Raw genomic sequence first — 13614 nt, 5'->3', positions numbered from 1 at the left:
AAGTCAATGTTCTGACCAGGAGGGATAAAGAGACACGCAAATTAGATTTATAAATCTAGTAAGATTCAAACAAGAAGCTGGGAAATCTGATCCCACAGTCCTGCTCACAGCTCTGCCACCAATTCCCTGTGGCCTTTGTGAGTTACTTCATCGTTCAGCGGCTTAGCACAATGAACACTCTGGTGACCTCATCAGGACAAGGACACGGCCATCCAGATGATGTTCCTATGGAAGCACAAGCTAAGGCACGCCAATTTACTGGGGCCACCTGATGCAGATCTTGAGTCACACCGTCAGAGCTCTGAGGAATCCAAGTCTTTCACGAGATCAGGTGTTTCCCCACCTGTTGCTGGGCACCCAAGCGTGCCACCTTCCTAACAGGGTAACCCATCCACTAAACTAACAGCAACACACACACTAAGCCCACACTCATAAGCTTACCTTGTCAAGGTAATGAAAAAAAATACAGATCCAAAAATTAAGAGTGTTAAAAAAGTGTTTATTTTTTTTTACACTCTCCATTTTTGGTGAGGCAACACCCTAGGGAAGAGCAGAATGAACACGTGCACACTCCTTCTGCCCTTCCTAGTCACAAATACCATTCTCCATACAGAACTCAGAAAGCATACCTTTGTGGAAAACATATATGCTCACCTGACAAATAAAAAAAAAAAAAAAGAAGCCAGGAAAGCACATCTTATCCAAGATTAAGAATCAAACTCAGCCCTTACTGTTAAAAAGCATCAGCGACTTTCTAGAGGCATAAAGAGACATTGGACGGGTCAGTGAACCATGCAAGGAACTGGGAGACAGGCCTGGGCACAGAAGCCAGAAGTCCTGTCACTAACTTGATACGTGACATCAGGTAAACAATTTCATCCCCTCTCAGTCTCAGCTTACACTTTAGTAAGCCGATAATGATAAACTACCTACCTCACTACATGGGTGGAGAGCGCTTTACTAATTCATGACAGCAAAGCAACCTGAGAAGAGTGGATATAAAGCTAGTCCACGTACACGCATACAGATGGAGAGAGATAAACAAATTGGAAGAAAAGACACATTACCCAAAAGCTCCAGTCAGCACTCCAACTGTACTGGGCAGGAACCTGCATCTTCTCTGAGCACGAACCAAGAGCCTCCTCGGAGTCCGCAAGCAGCTGGCTGATAAGACCATGATCCACCTCATGAACTTCCTGTGAACAAGGAAAGGAGGTTATGTCACTTGAGAAAGGCGCTGAAATAAGATGGTTAAGCCATTTAAGAACCATGTATTAAATGAAACTTGACGTGCTAGGTTTACCCAGGTGAGCGGCATGGAAACGCTTCCCACTACCAGCGTTTTCATCGATTTTTTTTTATAGCGTATGCTCTATTTAATTTTTACCTACCTCGTTATCAGAGTACATTATTTCCACAGCAACACCTCCACCTGGGCACTGAAGCCACACAGATGTTTAGAGCTGGGCTAACCTGAACAGGAGACACCTGTGCACCACTTGCAGGACACCTCTGGGCACCCAGGGACCTTTCAGAAAGCGAGTCTGCACTTCCCAGAGACACAACGTACTTTATGACGATACATATATATATCTTTTATACCTATTATTTACACCACAAGGTTTATTTGTACAAGACACAACACTACAGAGGCCAGCAGCTCTGCTTGCATTCCTCGTTAGGAAAATAAGCACGCTTCTGGAGCACTTTCCCTCGACACCGCTATTCGCTTGGGAGCTCGGTTGAGCTTCAGGAGGGGCAAGGGAGCCACAGCACAGGGGGCCACTTGTCCCAAATCGCACATCAAGCCGGGCCAGCACCCTACCAGCCCCCAGCCCACCCAGAAGATCCCAAACCCGGCTTCTCGCCCAGCAGGACCCGCAGCCGGGGCGGCACCGCCACGGCTCCCCCCATCCCCGGCGGGCCCTGCCCCGCTCGCTGCCCCCCAAAACTTTCCGAACCGGCGACGGAGACGTCCGGGACCCCCCCCCTTTTTTCGTTTTTTTCCCCTTTTCCCCCCTCCCGGGGCCGGGGCACGGAGCTCACCGGCGGGGAGCGCGCAGAGCCCGGCGGCAGCGGCGGCGCTTACCATGGAGGGGGGCGAGGGCGGCGCGGCGCCCGCCAAGCGCCTCAGCGGGGCCGCGGCCGCCATTTAAAGGGGCAGGCGCGGAGCCGAAGGCGGGAGGCGCTTGCCGAGGGCCAGCGGCTCATGAGGAGGCCGGGCCGGGGAGAGGAGGAGAGGAGAGAAGGGAGAGGGGCCGCCCGCCCACGGCTGGGGGCTGCCGGGCAGCCCCGAGGGGGAGCTGGGCTGGGCGGAGGGGGTTTGGCGAGCCTCCTCCCCCTCCTCACCCTATACACGCGGGGGGAGCCCCTGTGAGGCTTTGGGAGAGCTCGCTGAGGACAGCGAGGAGTTGGTGGAAAGTTTGGGGAGGAAAAAGTGATGACAGAGCCTCCCCCCCCTCCTTTCTTCCCTCCCTCCCTCACAGCGGGAGGCGGTGGGGCTGGGCACAGCCTGCCCAGCGCCGCTCCACAGGGACCCCTAGAGGGGGGAGAGCGAAACCCCACAGCCCTGTGGGGTTAGCCGAGGGGGGGGGAAGCTTCACGTTCAGCTGGTGGCTGCCAGCGACGTTAAAAAAAACAAAAACACTGCACTAAAACACTGAAAACCTTCTGTATTCCCTTGGTTTGAAGCCGGCTGCCCGACAGCTTTTCTTGAGCACGCCGCGTTTCACAGCACAGGTACTGCTACAGGATGAAACGGACACACTGCACATGCCGTTCATGCTCATCACAACACAATTTTTTTTCTTAGAAATGCATCAGATACTTGGGTTTACATCAGATAGTGTTTGGAATGCCTTTGATCCAGCCCCATCTTCCCACACTGACTCCGCTGCCACCCAGCCACAGCCACTGTCTCAGTCCCGACTCCTCTCAATGTGCCAGCTGCCTCTGACTTCGCTGGTTATTCACTCCTCAAATTCTTGGTTGCTTTTGATTCCCCTGACTTGTTCTTTTCATGGATATTTTCTATGCTTTCTAGCACTTTGGCAATACTCCCTTGAGAGGAGCCTCGTGACCATCTTTCAGCTTTCCACCAAAGTACCATGTTGTCCTGTGCTTGGTCCCAGCTCCCTTCTTAATAAATATTTTCTTCAGAGTAATTCCTTTAGATAATCCCAGGTCAGGTCTTCCCACAATCCCAACCCATTTGAATACTTGCCTTCTAGGTTCCTCAGCCATAACCCTGCTTTCACTGATACAGGCGTCACCACATCAAAGCTAGATATTGTTCCTCTTGACATCGTTCGGTCAGCAGGCTTTTGCGAGTCAAATGTGGAATTTCTTAAAACAGTTATTGCAGTCCTTCCACCTGCAAAGATGCAAATCAAAGACTTTGTCAGAGTATTCACAAAAGCTGTAACATCAGGACAGTTGTCCTCATGGTGTATAGGGTTTTCTCTTTGTTTTGGGTGGTGGGCGGGGGGGTGGTCCTTTTTGCTTCTAAATACCAAGAAAAGCAGAAATACTGATGCTTCCCTTAGAAGTGTGCAGCACATATGTTTTAACAGGTGTGGAATTGAGTCTCTACTGGATAATCAAGCAAAATTCCGTTATCTGAAGAGTCCTAAAGATAAGCAAAGCCCTTAGATAAGGCCAGCAGGCTGCTGGACAGGTGCACTAGGAGAGGCATCAGCCAGCCAGCTGGGCTGGCACGTGCTCCGTACGGCTGCAGCTAAGGCTCCGTACTTTGAAGAATATATTTTACCTATACACGCAGTGTGTGTACAGCCAGAAATATAATAAAGTCCTGTAACTTCCCTAGGATGCTAGGAATCGAGTTTGCTTTCTCGTCTCACCTCCACTAGGAAGGGGTTCAGCAGAAGAGAGGTCCCTTTTGAATACCTGGATATTCTGTGCTCGGCCCAAAGTTCTGGTTTATACGAGGCCAAAACAAACAAACAAACAAACAAACAAACAAAAAAAAAAAAAAAAAAAAACACAAAGACAAACCAAACAAAATTATCTTCCCGCTGCTCTCAGAGCACTTTTGGCATCTTCCATGGGATAGATGAGAACAGCCCCCGGGAAGTCATTGTTGTGACTTCAGATGTGGCTGTCATCCAGGCAGCAGGCGATAACTTTAGTGTGACATTCACCGGGCAGAATGTGAGGTCCTGTTGCAACAATGCACACGTATTTTGTATCGCCCGTACCACCCGCACTACTTTTTTTGCTTGTGCTACTGGTGAGGGTGAGACCACACACTTCAGCAGCTATGAGGCAGCACGTTGGGAAGCTCTATGTATCTGCAGTGTCTTCATTTCTCTTCTTCTTACTGGTGGGTGAGTACTACAACACCTTCCTTAACGAGAAGAAATATAGTTTATTCATAGAATTTGGCTTGGGAGGTTCTCTTCTTCTTTTTTTTTTTTTTCCCTTCTTTTTTTCTTTATTTCTTTTTTTTTTTTTCAAAAAAAAATTCTCTCCTGAGGGTTTCCCCAGGATGCAGGAAAACTATATCCAGCATTGTACACTGCATCAAAACACTTTTTTTCTTTATACATATGCTCCTTTTTAGTTAATAGCAATATGTGTTTGGACTTGGTCCCCAGGGTGGAATTTATCTTTCCAGAAAGCGTGAGTTTGCCTGGCTTTTTTCAAGAAGAAGGGCTGTGTATCATCATTGCTAGGACCTTCATTTCTATTTTAGTTCTCTGATGTATTAGCAAGCAGTTATCCACACAGGGTAGTTACTCACATCCATCTGTAAAAGCCAAACTTAACCCAGGGCAAAAGTCATATAAATTGAGATAAGCGATGAGCAGTCATTGATCACTTAATCACAGGCCAACTGGGAGCAGGGTAGAGCTTGCAAAGCACTCTCACAGCACCAGCTGGGTGTGAAGTTGAGCCTGAAAGCCAAGAAAACCACCTGAAAGATGGTCGTTCCAGCATGTGAGGATTTTTAGGTGGGTTGGAAATTGAGTCCTCGACCTCTGCTCCCTTTATTGAGCTCGAACAAAGGAAAGGAGGCACAGCAAGAGAGGGCACATTTGGCACTGACCTCCAGCCTCCGTTCTGGTTCCCTGATGCTGTTGGCCACTGGCAAATGAAGCTTGCAGGGCTGCTGTGGTGAACTCCGGGGATCAACAGGGAAATCTGAGGTCCCAGAAGTAGGAAGGGTTTTTATGCTGGCACATTTTATTCTTTCCTTTTGTCTTCTCGCCTGCCTTGTGTATTTCTCAGGCACAGCCAACGAGATGGCCTTACATGGGAAAGGACCAACCTGCAGATGTAGCAAAGGGTAGGCTGACGGGTTAGCAGGTGCCCTGCGGGTACTGGGAAACGTGGAGCACGTTGTCACATTACAGGGAGCCCCAGAGAGCTTTCTCCCCTCGTGGCTGAAAAACGGCCACGAACGAGCGACTTTATGTGACAGTGACCTATTAGATCATCTAATAATTTCTCCAGGTCAAGACAAGATCATCCACGCTGTCTGTCTCTGTGCTCTGTCTAGCCTAAGAGCTTTCACCAAAAAGCCTCGCATTCCTCTCCAGGGGGGACTGAGCCCTACAACCCACTGAAGGGGGAGCCGCACATCACTCTCCTAATGAAGCGATTGACATAAAAAGAGCTTTGAAGCAGAGTCAACAGAGCATTTGGCATTGGTACACTGCCAAATGCCAGTATGATAAGGGCATTGTGTATTTAAATACCAGTGAGCTAGCAGGTTCCAGTTTTGCAACCTTACCAAAAAGGAAAAAAAAAAAAAAAAGGAAGGAAGAAAGAAAGAAAAATAGAGGCTGTGCTGTGACCTTCTCAGTGAGAACCCCAAACAGAGCCGGGACTAAACAACACAGCCTACTCCTCTTGCATTTTGATTTTCCTAATTAGCTGTAAGCTAGGTCTAGTGAATCAAAGATGTGGGGTAACGCAGATGACAAGGCCAGTTATTTCCTGATAGGCAGCGCAAATGAAACTCGTGATGAACAGGAGGCAACATCAAAGCACATTGTCCCTGCTCTGTTATGATCTCTGTGTCACTAAGTGACTGTGTAAAAATGATGCCTTTTTCTTCACTAAAAGGAATACAAATTACGATTGTGTTGCAGGGAGCATGTGTGGTAAGGCAGGAATACCTCTAGCAGTGAAGAAATTCTGTTCCCTTTCCTTGACAAGAAGGTAGCAGCAGCACACACTGCTCTTGCTAAAGCAGCAGCATCCAGCAAAGATGATTGATGGACAGAGATTTTGAAAGAATATTTGAGGCAAAACTGCTCTAACAAACAACCAAATGCATCACATCCGAATACGCACAGAACCAAAATATGCCAAGCTACCTTCAGCGTTATCACACATTTGTCAAAGTATTTGCACTACACTTTGTACTTCAAGATTAAACTTGAGTTTTCACAAGGTTTTCACAAGGTGTATAAAAATAGGAGACTCCTTGTGAACTTTTTTTTTTTTTTTTTTTTTTTTCCTTCCAACCACTCAGAAATTTGGTGATGTAGAGCTTTTTAAAGCTGCTTCTCGTCTGATTAAAAAGTACCTGTTGCCTGTCAGTGTCTCCACGCAGGAGCTGAAACAGGGTTATTAACAGAACAGGGAAGGAAACAAGAAAACAGGAATAAAACTCTGGAAAATCTCCGTGTGTCCTGCTTCCCAGGCCTTCTTCCTTGTGTTGTTGGACTGCTGGCAGACACAGCTTGCTCGCACAAACCTCTGTCCACTGCATGCAGTGACTTGCTTCTGTTTCATCCTGTCGCAGGGGCGGGGGGAAAGTCACAAGCTAACCAGCTCTTCTCTTTCCTCCCTCATCTTCCTGTTTTGACCAACTTCACAGCCTGGAACTGGAAATTCATTCTTGACAAAAGGGTGGTGGAAGCTGTTACCATCTTGTGGAGGATGCACATGATGTTCTGGATTTTAATTTATTTATTTATTCATCTATTTAGTGATTTATTTTCTGGGTTTTGGTCACGCTACATATCACCTTCTGTGGGCACCACTTGTGAGCCATTTGGGGACAGTAGACACGATGCATGCTGTGTGGTTGCCCAGTTTCATAGCCAGCTTTTGTTTTCTGTGTATTTGTGCATCCATGTGTTATCTCTTGTCTGGCACTTAAACTGTAAGCTCTGTGCTTCATCCTTTTGTGAGACACCTAGAAAAACAAGGCCCGGCTTTCTGACAGAAACTGTCAGTGCTGCTGCCATACAAGTCATAAATAATAATAGCTTATGAATACAACTGTGATTTCATACACAAGCTTGCCTGGAGGAGCATTCAACTAACTCCCAAACCCATCATCAAGCGAGCGGGTTGGTTTTCCATTGCCACGAGACATTTGTCCCTGATGCACAGAGGGACACTATTGTCACTGGGAAGCTTCAGCTGGCCCAGACAATAGCAGCTCACACCCTCCGAGCTGCGGTGAAAGGCTGAAGACAATAGGAGATCAAAACCTTCCCTGAATGATCCGCAGCCCTTGAGAGGGCACCGGCTTGTAAGAAGGGAGACCATTTTTTTTACTTGAAGAAAATAAAACAGTGGAAGAAAGTTTTTGCAAAGATTGGTTTGAACTCTTGCTTGGAGGTAGCTGTTGGGTTATTTTTAAGAGTTTGTTTCCCCCTCTTTTTGTTCCAGCGGGGGATTTGAGACAGCAACTATTCCTCTCATCTTCTCAGCCCAGGCTTGTTTCCAGAAATGAGATACACTGCATTACTCCTAGCTCCAGGCTGCTTGCTGCTATGATTAGCAGTTGCGTGAGGGAAGGCAGCTTTAAATCTCTGGTCCAGGCATATTGTCTGTATGTTCCTAACAGAGAGCAGCGGGATAATGGGATCCCTTCACAGAGGATAAATGTCACCCAGTGACAGGAGTCCTCTTAATTAAAAATAAGGTAGTGTGACAGTGTCTTCAGGTGCATCTTCTCTGTGTTTCAGGATGTTGGTTGTCAAAATGGAGCTGGCTATTTCATATGCTGAGTGTTTTCACAACAACTCAAGTTATCAAACATGTATGTTGAAATCTACGTGTTGAAACCCACAGGAACTCTAACTTGTTGAAAACAGTTCCAGAAAGGGGGCTGCCCAGGCAGGACGACTTAACTAACTTTCTGCTAGGCAAACAGAAAATCAAGTCCCATCTTTGTGCTTACCTGCTCTGCTTGCAAAACAGATACAGAACATCCTGCAGTCAGTGTCTCTCACCACCAGCTTCCCTTGGCTCACCAGGTCCTCTCTTCTCCCTTTCCTTTTCCCTCTGGCATTAAGCTTTTATATCCCTGGATATAGAGCATGAACTTTATTTTTACATTCACCAAGAGCCTGATAACTCCTCAATTTCAGCCTCTTTGAACATCAGATCTGCTCCTCAGATAGATTAGGCATCATCTTTAGGAACTCCTGTGCTAGAAAATCTGTCTCTCTTGAGTAGAGCATGTCACCATACTAGACAAACACTCACATCAGTATTCTCAGTATCAATACCTGCAGCAAGCTAAGATGCCATCCCCCTGTTTGCACATAATATCTTCTGGGTGTTCAGTCTGTGGCAATGGAGATTTCTTCTCAGGATCCCAAGATTTCCTATCCTGAAGCTGGAATTGCATGCCAAACCCTCTAAGAAGCCAACACATTATGTTTTGGGATGCAGGCAGTTGTGTTCAGATGCTCTCATGTTCACTGTACTTGTCAGAGCAGAGCTGCCTGTGTGCAAGGGGACATGCACTTTCTGCTGTGCCTTGAAAATGGTTGAGACCCTGAGACTTTTTGGAGTGGGAAGATAGAGGTTAGAGTTTCAGAAGGAAATGTGTCTGAATGTGGCAGAGAACCTATCTGCACACATGAACATAACCTAAGAGGGAACCAGGAAAAAAATCCCTCAAATCCTAATTCCAGGAGCTGTTCTGTGCTGTGATTACGGGTCAGAAAGAGTCAAAAAGTTTATTTTTCATTATTTTGCCCTCAACCCTCCTCTTCTCTCTCTCTTTTCTGGTACAGATGTTGGTGTTAGTGGTGGAAATCCAAGCACAGAGAGAGCAGCTGTATCTCACAGGGCAGCACAGCCTCCATTGTTGACAACGCCTGAGCCATGGCACCTTTTAGTGACTCAAACACCAGCCAAGGAAAAAGCCAAAGAGGGGGAAACTGTGGTCTTAAATTGCCACTTCAGCAGTCCACAACGTCCTTCCCTGGCTGACCTGACGGTGAAGTGGTACAAAGAAGACGAAAAGGGGCAGATGGACCTGCTGGAAAACAACGTGACCATCTTGCCAAATAACTCTAGGATTTTCCTGAGTGGAGACTTGTCCCAGGGGGATGCCTCCCTGGTGATCCTCAATGTGACGACCGGTGACCACGGTATCTATTACTGTGAGGTTACGCTTCCAGACGGGAAGGTGGTGACAGGAGATGGCACAAAGCTGAGGATCAGGAGGGCTCTGGGTAATATTTGGTGTTATTTGTTATATTCTTTTCTCCCTCTTCCTCCACCAAAGCTGGTCTATATGCTTGCAGAAGGAGGGAAGTTAGTCTGCTTGGCCTCTAGCAGCTATGGGCTGGTGTCATGGAGTGTAATTGCTAGGTAGCATTTCTCATTCTTTTTGTTAGGCTAGGTAATTTCAATTGGCTTGCCCCGAGAAACAATCACACAGGTGTTATTACAACAAGAAACTTTTACAACCAAAAAGGGAAGAAATAATTTTGTCACTGGAACCAGTGAGTGCCAAGAATGAAACTGCCAGACAAGGCTTTGTTCAGTTGAACCCCTATGAGTGGTAGGTGTCAAGATACTTTCTCCCTTTTTTTGGACATCATTTCTCTCCAACACACTAATCTGCATATTCATTCCTTAACTCTGGATGATGTAAGTAATCCCACGATAAAACACGAGGATCATATTATATTGGTTCTGCTTAATTTCAGCCACATTCAAATCAAAGTAGCATTAAAACTGCCATGCTGTTTTCTTAGCCTCACAAATAGACACCAGGCATATTAAGGATGGAGATAACTTGCTTTGCCTTTATCAACTGGGATTGTCAAAGCAGCTTTCCTTTTTATATAGGCCAAACACATTCCAATCCCAATGAATCAAAACATCAAAAGGTTTATTATCTTATTATCTAACTTAGAAAAAGTAGCACTTTTTTTGTCAGGAGTAAATCATGCAAGTGCTGCTCATTATCAAAGCTTCTCGCTCACTGAGTTTCACTAGGCCTTTGCCCTTTTGAGCCTGAATCCTTCCCTTTCTAATTTTTATACAACTACTCAATTTAAACCATGGCTCTGACAAGGCAAGAAAATCATGCCCCTGCAAGGACTTGGCCATGTATCTTATGAGGTCTCCCACTGGCTTGATCTCATAGTCTCAGTAGTGCGTGTTACTCGTGCAGTGTCTGCTCCCTGGCCGATATAATTGCCTTTCTGTGTTCCTGAGAAGATGAAATACATCATTTCTGCGCTGTGCCTGAATTAAAGGGACGAGAGAACACGAGAAATATAACTCACAAAGAAATGAAGTGTGCCACAAATCCAGACTGTCCAAAAACTTATCTAAAATTAAAAGGAGAAATTAGATGACAGCGTTGACTTGTCCATTACACGAAGCAGATGATGTATGTTTTGAAGTGAGGTAAGTAATGGTTCTGCAGCACCTTCATTGCCTTTTTGATGAACGAGCAGCCCCCCAAATCAATTTCAACTACAGGACACATCCCGGCATGTGGGAAGATCAGGTTGGATTTTTACATATGAGCTACAGCTCGTTGACTGGTGAGTGACTGCATGTCCGTCTATTCGGCAAGGTAGCAGCTTCTCCTGTGAACAAGTGACCAGAAGTCTGGAAATCTGTCTATGAATTCCTCAGCCCCTGTGCAATGGGTTTGACTTCTGGTTGTGAACGATGACTGAGCATGGAGCTGAAGGTATTGGTGGGGCTGTCTTAAGCACCTACGTTAAGAGAAAAAGAGAAAGTAAATGGGGGAGCAGAACAGTTGCTGATGTACAGAAGATACAGACCTTTTCTTCCTTTCCTCAGTGAATTGCCTCAGTGCAGTTCAGTGGTAGGTGTCCTGGGTTAAACTCATTGTGATTAAGGGCTGATTAAAACTGAGATAAGATTTCAGGATTTATCTTGTAGCCAACAGAGTAGCAACAGCATCCAGATCTTCTAGCGAAGCTTAAATGCAACCCCTTAGAGATATGTAATGAATGCCTGATCGTACTGTAATTGTAGATGAAACTGGAAGGCTTTTAAAGTATTCTTTTATTATCCTTTCTGGATGAGTCACATGGCAGAATGCCTACCACGGGGCAGTCACATAAAATCTGTTCAGATCAGTCTTATGCCTCTGCCCGCCCAGGTCACTCTCTACAGAGAGGTTCCTCCTTTGGAAGACTGTTCTACAGGGCAGGTGCTCTCCATGATGCATCCCATAACTAGGTGGGTCTAGTGTCCCCACCTAACCAAAGGTTCTTCTTGAATCATCAATAAATAATGCAGCCAGAAGGCCAACGTGCTCTTATCTCAAAGAAAATGGGATCATCCCATCTTGACCATGCAACAACCCCAAAGAGCAACAAGTCAAAGAAAGGGCTTCAGTGGAGCTCTGCCCACCTTTGGGTGCTGCTCCGTAACAGCGCCAGGTTGTTAAGGGAGACTGATAGGGAGATGAGGCTATTTTGTCCCTAAATCCCCAGAAAGCATAGCAGCTTCATGCAAAGGAATGAAAAAAATGGCTCCATCGTGCAATACATTCCCGTGTGGAAGCCAATGACTTCATGACAGACAAGACATCGTTATAATCACTCTCATGGCAAGTAGCTTCCCTACAGAAACTGCAGCAAATGTGATAACTGCATTGCATACACATGCCTGAAAGATATCTTATGCTGCTCCCTTTGCCTTTCCTTCTCCCCCAGGCCTGTTCGGTATCGAAGAATCCATTGGGACGATCATCGGAGTTGTGGCAGCGGGTATCGGAGGCTTGGTGATTCTGATAATTGTTCTAACCCCGCAGCTAAGGAGGTGTGCCCTCTGCATGAAGCAAGGCTCTCACCAAGGTATGGAGCACAGAACAAAACCTGGCATTACCTGATAGGAAGATGACCCTGGTCACCTGTTTCCTTTTTTTTTTTTTTCCAAAATTAAGTAGGAATTAACCAGTTACTTACCTTTGGTCAAAGCGGGTGTCTGGAAGTATGAAGTGTGGATGAAACTCTGCAAGGGCTGGTCCTCTATTCCATTTCTTTTTCACATAGTTCCTTGTTTATGTTGGAAAGACCTTCATGTATGGGCCCAATGAGTTGCCTATAAATAAAATAGTATCTTCTTTAATTGCCACCTTCAGCAAAGAGTTGTTCCGTGAGACACTCCTTCTCCTTTTAACCAAGTCCTCCTGGATCTGCTTGTGTTCTTTGGGGTTTATTCTGAAGGATGGTTCTTTCTCCCACTGACTACACACTTGTATCAGTAGTCTTGTCATACTTGCATACAGAAAGCCTGTAATGGACCAAGTACACACACGAGATGTGGTTTGTAAAGCCCAGTAATATCTTTTATTAGATCAGCTGCTCAGATAGGGTAAAACAGACATTTTCATCACACAAAGAAATGACCCAGGGTGAGGCTGATGTATCCAAAAATGCAACTGCCGCTTTTTTTTTTTTTCTAGCTCTGGCAGCTGTTCTAGTAACAGTAAGCTGACACCAAAGGCTGGCCACAAGTTTAGTTCCCCTTTGGTGCAGCCCAAGATGCAGCCTGCATTTCAGGATGAGCGCAGCTGACTGGAAGCTTTGCTAGATGGGACTCTTTTGAAAAGCTCGTTTTCTTTCTCTCTTCTCCGGAACACAAAATCTTACCCAGCCTAAACTTCCAACCCAACCCATTCCGTGATTCTGTGAAATCAAACAAACATGAGGAGCTGTTTGCTCTTCACTGGAGCGCTGCCGCCACCTGATGGCCAGCTTTGCGGGGACAGGGACAGGGACAGAGCCCGCTCCCTCTTACCCTCCCAGCTTTGCTGCATAATCATATACACAGCATAATCCCTTTGCAAACCCTCTGAGCGAACAGAGTTTACAACCTCTCACCTTGCTAGATAGCCTGGGGAGAGTTTTTTGTGCTGTACTAACGTTGTATCGCTCACTTGCTCTATTTTTTTCCTTCTTGCAACGTAGCTTGACCTGCAGTACTACAGGAATCACTGGAAGATGCAAAGGCCAAATGTGGAACAACTTGTAAGCCAAAAAGGAAGCTCTAGATGTAATAAACGTTTTTGCATCCATACATGTTGCCTTTGGCATTTTTTCTTTTTCTAGTATGTTTCTTCTTCCTGCAGCTTTGACAGCTGCCGTGGCATATTCAACATCCTCCTGCAGTGAGGAGCAAAACAACCATTCAAAAAGGAATTTGTGCTGTCACCTGCTGAGGGCCCACTTGGTCTGGCCACATCTCTCTGAATCTAGGCTCTGATGAGGTACCTTGGGTCTTTCCCTGCCATTACATCTTATTTGGAGATGCTCCAAGTCTGCCAGAAGTGCTTCAAAGTGGACAGAAGGAAGGCTGCCAGCCACAAACACCTGCCTGAGGGAAGCGCCACGC

At 46.2% G+C, this 13614-nt stretch overlaps 2 protein-coding genes across 6 annotated transcripts in view; one reads left to right on the top strand and one right to left on the bottom strand.

Annotated features, from left to right (window-relative positions):
• The window catches only part of GRAMD1C (GRAM domain containing 1C), a 49298-nt gene extending 46864 nt beyond the window's left edge, over positions 1-2434 (bottom strand). Inside the window, exons 1-2 of one of the 5 annotated variants that reach the window (XM_084506498.1) lie at positions 2090-2434; positions 1068-1196 (exon numbers count right to left, since the gene is read on the bottom strand). In XM_084506498.1, coding sequence (XP_084362624.1) covers positions 1068-1196; positions 2090-2152 — 192 coding nt within the window. In that variant the 5' untranslated portion in view covers positions 2153-2434. Of the gene's footprint in view, positions 1-1067; positions 1197-1303; positions 1330-1391; positions 1470-2046 lie in introns of those variants that run through there. The other 4 variants (XM_084506499.1, XM_084506500.1, XM_084506501.1 and 1 more) reach the window with 4 other exon arrangements.
• Positions 2435-4132: 1698 nt separating this feature from the next.
• On the top strand, positions 4133-13299 carry LOC311433671 (uncharacterized protein). The gene is made up of 4 exons (XM_084513013.1): positions 4133-4346; positions 9012-9455; positions 11934-12074; positions 13191-13299. Exons 1-4 carry the CDS (start codon positions 4190-4192, stop codon positions 13193-13195), a joined length of 747 nt encoding a protein of 248 aa, XP_084369139.1. The 5' UTR covers positions 4133-4189; the 3' UTR covers positions 13196-13299.
• The last annotated feature ends 315 nt before the right edge of the window (positions 13300-13614 follow it).

Source organism: Aythya ferina (genome assembly GCF_964211825.1).
Source record: "Aythya ferina genome assembly, chromosome: 1".
NCBI classification, from domain to species: Eukaryota; Metazoa; Chordata; class Aves; order Anseriformes; family Anatidae; genus Aythya; species Aythya ferina.
The sequence above is the reverse complement of the archived record's forward strand: the minus strand, read 5'-3'. Positions and strand labels throughout refer to the sequence as shown.

What these genes read in the sequence shown, in the direction of transcription:
- LOC311433671 (XM_084513013.1), top strand. Translation starts at nt 4,190, where the DNA reads ATGCACACGTATTTTGTATCGCCCGTACCACCCGCACTACTTTTTTTG. An exon ending in TCTCTTCTTCTTACTGGTGG is followed by an intron (nt 4,347 to 9,011) that starts GTGAGTACTACA and finishes TTTCTGGTACAG; the next exon opens with ATGTTGGTGTTAGTGGTGGA. An exon ending in GAGGATCAGGAGGGCTCTGG is followed by an intron (nt 9,456 to 11,933) that starts GTAATATTTGGT and finishes CTTCTCCCCCAG; the next exon opens with GCCTGTTCGGTATCGAAGAA.